The sequence below is a fragment of the Gigantopelta aegis genome, chromosome 3, assembly GCF_016097555.1.
Source record: "Gigantopelta aegis isolate Gae_Host chromosome 3, Gae_host_genome, whole genome shotgun sequence".
In the NCBI taxonomy this organism is placed as follows: Eukaryota; Metazoa; Mollusca; class Gastropoda; order Neomphalida; family Peltospiridae; genus Gigantopelta; species Gigantopelta aegis.
Genome location: NC_054701.1, coordinates 86,668,364 through 86,678,323, shown reverse-complemented (window position 1 = coordinate 86,678,323; position 9,960 = coordinate 86,668,364). Strand labels below are relative to the sequence as shown.

The window sequence follows — 9,960 nt, the reverse complement described above, 5'->3', positions numbered from 1 at the left end:
CGGCAGAGGGTTTCTTCTCTTTTTCTACAGACCAAATGCCGAAATAACCATATGTTAGACACCTTTTTTTTAAATATCCCACTGCCTCCTTTCCTTTCTCTCCTTTGAATTCCTTCCTTCCCGATCTGGCAACTCCTCCTATCTTTCAACTTCTTTTGATGTCCACCTCCACCGCCCAGTCCTTGTCTCTCCAACCACGATATGTGCTTGTCTCCTGTGACCATCTTACCTCAGGTTTAAAATATGCCGAGGTGTCATTAAACAACTATTCCGTTCTTTTATGCGTTGCTATATACGACTTTATAGTAATGTTGTTATTCGTTTCGTTGTTCTTGTTTAGACGAAGGACAGGACGCTTCCAACACGTTCAGGGTGGAGCCTACATCCGGGAATGTAATCCTAAACGCCGTCCTCGACAGAGAAGTGTTACCAGGCAACGCGCCTTATTTTTCCGTACAAATACAAGCCATGCTAAAGAACAACCCGGAAGCTAACATCACCGGAAAGCTAAAGCTATATATAACAGATGACAACGAGTTTGCTCCATCGTTTGACAAGAGTTTCTACAAAAGGTTGGTGAGTTGTGATATTGGAATTGGATACAGCGTTCTGGAATTCACCCTGAAGGATGAAGACGCAACTGCAGACTTTGAGCTGAGGGTGCAGACTCCAAGCATGTATGTTGACGCTGTCACAAACTCTGGAGTTGGCGCGCTGGTCCTGAAAACTCGCCCAGCTTCGCCCAGCAAAGGAGAGCCGCTACAGGTCTTCCTGAAGCTCGTTCTCTCAGACGGCGGAGTTCCTGAGAAGACCTCAGAAGCTTACGTACTTCTGATCATCCCTTGGTGCAGCGAGATCATCACACTGCCAGCAAGTACACCAGGGGACACGGATATTACTAGCGACTCCGCGAGTGTCCCAGGTGTGACGTCTGATGACGATGAAAGCAAGGGAACGTCACGTGATAAGGATGTAACCTGGGAGACGACTGAGAAGGACAGGGTAACGGATTCGCTGACTTCTGTGACGGTTGATTTGACGTCACGGAGACCGAGAGTTTCAGTCATGACGTCAATGGCCACACCTGTCAGTATGTATCAAAAGTTCACTTGATAATAAAATAAAAAAAAGCCTACTTTTATTTTGGTAACAAATATTTAAAATTTAAAATATTTAACGAACTTGTTTTCGAATAAATAAGGAAGGAATAAAAATAATTAATTGCTAACAATTCCTGAATAACGGTAAAACCTACCATTACGTTGGTGGGCGCATTGGGCTATTTCTTGTAACAGCCAGTGCACCACCACTGATATATCAAAGACCGTGGTATGTGATATCCTGTCTGTGGGATAGTGCATATAAAAGATCCCTTGATACTAATGGAAAAATGTAGCGGGTTTTCTCACTAAGACTATATCAAATGTATGACATCCAATAGCCAATGATTAATAAATCAGTGTGCTCTAGTGGTGTCGTTAAACAAAACAAGCGTTAACAGTATGAATCATATCCCGAAAGTAAACCGATCTATAACTGTTTTAATACCTATTAAATTAGTGTTGTTCATTGCTATTGTTTTTAAGACGCGGTGATTCAACAAATCATTGTCGACGAGGCCGGAGCGTGGGTGGTCCGCGTTTTATGCATTATCCTCTTCTTGGGCTACGTCGTGCTTATAGGACTCTTCGTCAAGAAAAAACTGTGAGTATGGTTGAAAGAAGCAGTTTGTACTGAGAACATTAATGAGTATATTTTGAACTTTTGGTTGTTTTGAACAAGCGACTTGTAACTGTGGATATTATTTTAAATATGTTTTTTTTTTAGTAAAGTATATTTAAAAAACACACGATTGATAAATGGTAATTTAGTATGATTTAATACGCGAAAAATGTCTTTAATAAGCATATTGTACTGGTATGTGCGTATAATATTAATATATTTATTCATTTAAAGATATATGCTATATATTAAAGGTATTATTACTTACTACACACATCAGCCTTTATTCTTTAATATCCAATAACCGATGATTAATAAATCAATGTGCTCTATAGGTGTCGTTAAACAAAACAAACTTTAAGAAACTTTAACTTTATTCTGATACAGATTTCTGCAGTTAGGACGAGTGGAACCCCAGCCGAACCAACCTGAAGGCAACAACACAAATGGTGGGTCGCATGTTAATGCATTTTAAAATACTGAATAATTTAAAACTCTTTTGTTGCGGTAATTTGTTTTATTGTCAGACCAAAGTCTCTGAATTTTCTGTATTTCGTATACTAGTATAACAATGATGTGAACATATGCCATAAAATAACAATCAAGATGTATAACAACATTATGAGAATTTTAAAATAATAACTGCGTGCACATACTTTATGTAATAACAGTTATATGTAAACATACACCACAAAATTACATTTATTTTGACACAGTATATCGAAATTAAAGTAATATTTACATAATTCTATAATTTTTATTTTAATAGAAATTATCATATTAATATACAATGTACTTTGTTTGACATCCAATAGCAAATCTGTTTTTTTTTTTCTTTAGGATGTCGTTAAAAATTGATTAGTTACTTAATGAATTCATTACTTAATTAATTAAGTAATTCATTCATTATTTGACAAACGAACTATCATTTATTTTAATGCAAAATAAATATATTTATTAAATCATATAAAAAAAAAATGCAAATCATATTTATTTTAATGCAAATCATTAAAACATAAATTTCCTTAAATTTTCACAAACGTCAATTTTTTTTTTTTATTCCCTCAGAAAACCCGACTGCCCCGGACACTTCCTCTCAGATTGTAGCGCAGACGAACTATCAAGACGAGGCTCCGCCTGACCCGATGGTGCTGCCACCATACAGCGGTCCCGCTTACGACCAAATGAGCCCAGTGCCCCCGGTGTCGATAGCTGCACCCCTGGCACCACCAACCACGATGTCCGGCAGCTTGACGCCCATGCCGTCGTTACTACCTGAACCGACTAATTCCACTCCGCCATTATGCACCGCTTCTCAGGTATAGGCTAAGCATATATACGTAAGAGATCACCTTGTTTGAATCATAAAGAGAAAACAATATAGTAGCAAAAAATAAAGGAATGTGTGTTTAATGATACCTCTGCACATACTAAAATACGGCTATGAGGTGTCTAACATAACAATGCTTAGAAAGAGAGAGAGAGAGAGAGAGAGAGAGAGAGAGAGAGAGAGAGAGAGAGAGAGAGAGAGAGAGAGAGAGAGAGAGAGAGAGAGAGAGAGAGAGAGAGAGAGAGATAACTACCAAAAAGCAGCAACAGAAAGAAAGAAATGTTTTTTTTTCTTCTTTTTTTTCTGGGGGATGGGTGGGTCAGTGAGTTTGGGGGGGGGGGTAAAGAAAGAAAGAAATGTTTTATTTAACGACGCACTCAACACTTTTTATTTACGGTTATATGGCGTCAGACATATGGTTATGGACCACACAGATTTTGAGAGGAAACCCGCTGTCGCCACTACATGGGGTACTCTTTCCGATTAGCAGCAAGGGATCTTTTATTTGCGCTTCCCACAGGCAGGATAGCACAAACCATGGCCTTTGTTGAACAAGTTATGGATCACTGGTCGGTGCAAGTTGTTTACACCTACCCATTGAGCCTTGCGAAGAACTCACTCAGGGTTTGGAGTCGGTATCTGGATTAAAAATCCCATACCTCGACTGGGATCCGAACCCAGTACCTACCAGCCTGTTGATCGATGGCCTAACCACGACGCCACCGAGGCCGGTAGCAGCAACAGATATTTTATATACACCTTCCCATGGGTAGAAGAGTACATACCACGACCGTTGTAGCATTTTTGTTCTTCGCACATAATATGTAGTACTGATTACATTTATCGAAAACACGTGTACAGTTTTCTGCTTATTCCAGGCGCCACCAAAATATCTACCGCCCATTCATCTCGACCAAGGCCCCAAACCACCAGAGTTGTAGGCTATCACGTGAGTATGTATATGTAAATAGCAGGGAACAGTAATATATACTCCCTCCGCCTCTTAACCCCCCCCCCCCCCAAAACAAAACAAAAACCAACCAGTTCCCCAAAACAACAAAATAAAACAAAAACAAATCCCACTTTTAAACTAAAAATGACACGCCGAATGCATATAGCCTAAATGTAGCTGTATAATATTAATATGTTCATTGTTTTTACGTAGCATTTATCTCCGTTAACATTATTAATAGATACAAAACATACAAAATACTGAACATTTGAATATAAAAATGGTCTTATTGTTTGTTTGTTTGTTTTTCTCATAGGCGTGTTGATGAGTGTAAAACGATTGGTGAAGAAACACATGAAAATATTCAGAAGATTTCTCGAGTACTGCACATTATAGATAGTACGCGCACAGTGTGTTTTAGGTGTATCGTTGCGACTTCATATTCTACACATCAACTGTTTTGTGACACGTGGTGGTCCGCAGAATGTACCCAGCGTCAAATGTCAAAAGAAAAATTAAATAAACTCTATCAAGATATCAATGTAAACAAAGACTTCATAAAAGAGGTCTCTTTCATAGTATTTCCATAAGTACAAATTGTACAGGTTGAAGGACTACAAAATGAAAATTTCCCCTCCGTCCATCACTTAGTTATTTTTGGAACAGCTAGAGACGTAACTGGTGCAAAATGATAAATGTGTCACGTCAGTGGGTCCATAGATCTAGGCTACCTTTAAAAAATCAAAAATTGGTGTACGTGCAGGTTACTTAAATCAATGACTCTTCTAATGTCTGGCTGCCATGCAGTATGAACAATACCGCAGATAGTCGCAGACAGAAGCAGATATCATGATCTCATTGTAATGACGTCACACGCATGCGCCATGACACAAGACGTTAAACCTTACCGATTAACGCCGACTCGAGTTGACAGTAGTCTGAAAATGTACACTTACACACACACACACACACCGGCCGATGTAATTATTAGTAACTTTAAACGTCACTAACCAAACAAAACAAAAATATATAATTATTATTACGATGACATGTTTGCTTATACGTACTTGGCCACACATGATGTATATCCAGATTATATTATATGAACACCAACTTGTGGTTTGTGTATAACGATGTTCTTAAATATGTACATGTATCTAATGCATTTAGAGTTTTTGTTATACGTATTGTTCTTATAGAATTTTATTTATTGGTCTTTGTATATGTTTATTATCAACCATCTTGTCACGTGAATGTTATAAATTGTATATGTATTATATATTCCTCCTATGCCATTGTGCAACGGCCCGAGTGTAAATAAATTCTTGTCTTTGCTTGTCTTGACATGACAGTCTAATCGAGATAAAACTGGAGATTAGACGCGACTGTCGCATCTTTGCCCTGCACACACCTACCCATTAACGCCGACGCAACTGTGGAATCGGCGTTAATCGATTGGTGTGTGCCGAGCATTATAAACACGAGACCTGGGCCCAATTTCACAAAACATCGTAGGCCTAGTTTTGCACGTAGGCCCTAAACGTAAATTTACGTCTAAACAACAATTCTTATTACTATTATAGTACAACATAGTATAGTTAAAAATACACATATTTCATTTTCTTTGTCCTTAAAATACTCCATTTTCCTTAATGATGTAAGTTTCTTCGTGAAATAGATGCCAAACACCTGTAAATGTATGCCCGGTATAACTGCTAGTCGCAAACGTAATCTTTATTATGTTTTGTGAAATTGTCCCCAAGTCCCTGACAGCATTTGCGACTGGACTATTTCCATAAAATCTTTCAATTAGTCTGCAGCGAACTGCAGACCGGTCTTCTCGTCTTAGTTTCAAACGATCTAAAGCACATCTAATAATAATAGTTTGAAAATAAAAAACCTGTATTAATTCGACCTAGAGTTGTATATAATTGAAACTACTACGTATGCTATGTATATATATGTAGGCATCACTATGTTGTAATCTAGATGAACGTGCACTATTTCACTGAAAGGTTAAATAAAACACAAAACTAACAGAATTTAAATACTGTTAGAATAACTTCACTAATTCTTGCTATCTCGCAATGCAAAGTTAAAGTTTGTTTTGTTTAACGACACAACTTGAGCACATTGATTTATTAATCCTCGGCTATTTGATGCCAAACATTTGCTAATTCTGACATATAGTAAAGGATCTTTTATATGCACCATTCAAAAGACAGGATATCACCTTTGATATACCAGTCGTGGTGCACTGTCTGGAACGAGAAATTGCCCAATTGCACATCCGACGGGGATCGATCCTAGACCGACCGCACATCAAGCCAGCACTTTACCACTGGGCTACGTCCCGCCTCTCGCAGTGTAATGCAAAACGATTAGCAAAGACGTAAAATTAGTGGTTTTTTGCGAAACGGAAAAGGTACGTATGTCGGAAAGTAGAGCCAGCGAAATTAATTGTTGGATGTCAGTAACTTCAAAACCTCTGCAATTTCATTACATTTCAATTTATTTTCTGCATCTATCCAAACAAGAGTTCCGTGTCAAAGTTCGAGGTGCACCGTCAAATAAGTAACTGTGTAACCTAAAAAATCGGATGAAAATAAAACTGCTCAATATTTTAGCCTGATGTTTTGTACATGTTACCAGTGAACGCACCGCCACACAATAGCTGGGTCAATGCCGTATTTGCACGTGCAGTTTTGCTTCTGGGACATGAACATGTTTTTCCCATTTTTTTCTCCCAACATGTTACTTTTCAAGTTTTTGTCGACTTTTCAACTGTCGGGTCATTGCATGCCAACCGGGGGTACAGAAAAGCAGGTTATTTCTGTTGAAAATTGTAGCAGAGCAATGCCCAGGCTAAACGAAAATGACCGCCTTCGCGCAATTGGCATGATCCAGGCTGGTATGCGCCATCGCGCTGTCGCTACGCAATTTGGTGTACACATAAACATTATTCAGGCTTTGTGGAGACGTTATCAACATGTTGGTAATGTCAGAGACCAACAACGTGCAGGCCGTCCACGCGTGATGTCAAAACAGCAGGACAACCACATCAGACTCGTGCACCTCGGGAATCGATTCCAAACGGCAAGTCTGACAGCGCGGACCATTCCTGGATTGCGTGCCATTAATCCCAGAACTGTACGGAATCGATTACGTGAACATGGTATCCGTCCGCGACGCCCGGCTGTCCGTTCAGTTTTGCTAAGACGTCATCGTGTAGCACGTTTGGCTTGGTGTAGAAGACACTTGCACTTTAATCACCGTGACTGGGCGGGTATACTGTTTACGGACGAGTCCAGGTTTCACTTGGACAGCAGTGACGGCCGTTCAAGAGTGTATCGTCGTGTTGGAGAACGTTTTAGTGACGCCTGTGTTGTGGAGCGACGTGCATTTGGCGGAGGCAGTGTCATGGTTTGGGGTGGCATCACGTCAACTGGACGAACACCTCTTGTGGTCATCGATGGCAATTTGAACGCTGTACGCTACCGTGACGACATTATTCAGGCTCACGTCATCCCATTTGTGCAAGGACAGCAACGTCACATCACGCTTCAGCATGACAATGCTAGACCTCACGTCGCCCGGGTGGTAATGGATTTTCTAGCACAGCAGAACATCGATGTGTTGCAGTGGCCTGCGGTTTCACCCGATCTTGCACCAATCGAGCACGTCTGGGATGAGATGCAACGTCGTGTACGTGCACTGCCTAACCAGCCGCTGACGTTGAGAGCGCTTGGTCAGACGTTAGTACAGATCTGGAACGGCATTCCCCAGGCATTCTTCAACAATTTGGTAGGCTCTATGAGGCGACGGTGCCAGGCCTGCATCAACGCAAACGGTGGCCATACACGCTATTAACTTTGTGAACTGTTTTTTTACCCCCCATGTCTTTCATCCCCAATACCGATGAAATGACGGATGCTGTGACATTTTAAATGAATTGACGTTTTGCTTAATTGCCTAATAAATAATGCTATATGATCATTTTATCGTTTTATGTCTTGAAATTATTTTTTTATCAACATGATAACCATACACAGTTACTTTTTTCCACTAGTATATTTACGGAGTAAAAGCAGCTGTGGGTGTGATTGGTAGTAATATGTGCCATTGATTATTTGTGAAAATACTATTATCCATTGACAATATATAAATACACTTTTATTTGTTATACAGTTGTTATGCAGTATATACCAGAGGTTGAAACTAATGCGGGGTACCCCAAAAATGGAACTGCAATTTTCAGCAAAAATGACGGTTGCTATTAAAAACATTAATTAAATTTCTTAAATGATACGTGACCCCCCCCCCCCCCCCCCCCCATTTTCTTGCAGGTAATATTAGATGTGAGGTGCCACACTTTCTATTGCTGTACTTCCTGGGTGTGTTGATACGCTGCTTATATCAGTTTTATTAGTAAACGTTAACATTATCGGCAATAGGAATTGATTTGGTCTATTAGAACCTTATTAGTGTAACGTCTGCGTATGTTTTATCGATGTAAATCCAAAAGGGTATTTTTTTATTTTTTTAGCTTCATTATGAGATTATAAATAAAAACAAGACTTAGCTTGCATGAATACAATTTGCAAATAATATAAAAACAGAAACATGCAGATTTATTTTGTGATAATCGAAGATAAATCATTTTGTGTTAAATCGTGAATTGTAACTATTGTTTATTGCTGTCGATTGAAAACATATTTTATTGTACAAAGAATAAAACAATCGGGCATAAGTTTAACAATTTTACGAGGCCATCTTCTATGGAAAACGTACTCTTATGTTGTTATAATATACAGATGTTACATTTTCAATCTAATTAAAATTAGCTCCACAATTACATGTGGATCTAACACCAGCCAGTTGGTGGAGCTCATGTCCACCAATCAAAACCTTACTTGCAGAATCCTGCCAGTGATTTAAAAATAATTTGAAAACATTCCGAATTATCCTGAGGGTATACGACATGTTTCGTGTGAATTACGAATGCCTTAAAACATGTTTTATTTTATACAATAAATAATTTGTAATGTAAAACTGAAGACTGATTTAGTTGGGGTTTTTTATAAATAAATAAATAATTTTTAATGTAAAATTGAAGACTGATAACCCACCCCGTTCGTATTGGTATGGTTCGCTGTACTGCGGCCACTAAAATAGACTCGCCCGATATTTTTAGAATTTGTATGCTTCCAAATAACGTTATAAAAGGCGAAGTGTGATTGGTCAATATTTAAATTATTATTTACAGACGAAATGTTACCTGGACATTGGGGACTACGCAGTGTTTGCAAGTAAGGTTTTGATTGGTGGACAGGAGCTCCAGCTGGCTGGTGTTAGATCCACATGTAATTGTGGAGCTAATTTTAATTAGATTGTTACATTTTCTGTTTATTATTCGCTTTTTGTAAACAATAAAACGATGTTGTGTTGTGTACGTTGTTTGTTGTCAGATTAAAAGTTTATGAGATCTGTTTTTAACGATTTTCAAATCAAATCAAATATCTTTCGAGTCATTACAAACTCATTATTGCAAAGGGCGGGACGTAGCCCAGTGGTTAAGCGCTCGCTTGATGCGCCGTCAGTCTGGGTTGGATCCCCGTCGGTGGGCCCATCGGGCTATTTCTCGTTCCAGCCAATGCACCACGACTGGTATATCAAAGGCCGTAGTATGTGCTATGTAGAGTGGCACTTTATTACAAAACGACACTCTACAATGCAGTGTCTGAAAATTTCAAAAGTCTATTGATAAACAATTTTATGAAAAAATTTTTTAGGAGAAATTTGGTTTTGGAGTATCCAATTCAACCCAGAGATCATGTTAGTGTAAGCTGGAATGGGAAATTAAAGAAAAAATTGTTATTGCAATTCGGCACTTTATTGCAAAACGACACTTTGAAAAATGCATTAGCGTGTCGTTTTGCAATAAACTCAAAAAATG

The 9,960-nt window shown here is 38.7% G+C and overlaps 1 protein-coding gene across 1 annotated transcript; it reads left to right on the top strand.

Annotated features, from left to right (window-relative positions):
• The first annotated feature begins 230 nt into the window (after positions 1-230).
• Positions 231-5,285, top strand: LOC121366563. Its single transcript, XM_041490954.1, has 6 exons — positions 231-1,090; positions 1,587-1,704; positions 2,110-2,171; positions 2,791-3,041; positions 3,931-4,001; positions 4,321-5,285. Exons 1-5 carry the CDS (start codon positions 469-471, stop codon positions 3,991-3,993), a joined length of 1,116 nt encoding a protein of 371 aa, XP_041346888.1. The 5' UTR covers positions 231-468; the 3' UTR covers positions 3,994-4,001; positions 4,321-5,285.
• The last annotated feature ends 4,675 nt before the right edge of the window (positions 5,286-9,960 follow it).

Bases quoted from the DNA above. Each gene is read 5' to 3' on its own strand.
- LOC121366563 (XM_041490954.1), top strand. From the start codon at position 469: ATGCTAAAGAACAACCCGGAAGCTAACATCACCGGAAAGCTAAAGCTA. The intron at 1,091-1,586 runs GTATGTATCAAA...ATTGTTTTTAAG, and splicing joins GTCAATGGCCACACCTGTCA to ACGCGGTGATTCAACAAATC. The intron at 2,172-2,790 runs GTGGGTCGCATG...TTATTCCCTCAG, and splicing joins TGAAGGCAACAACACAAATG to AAAACCCGACTGCCCCGGAC.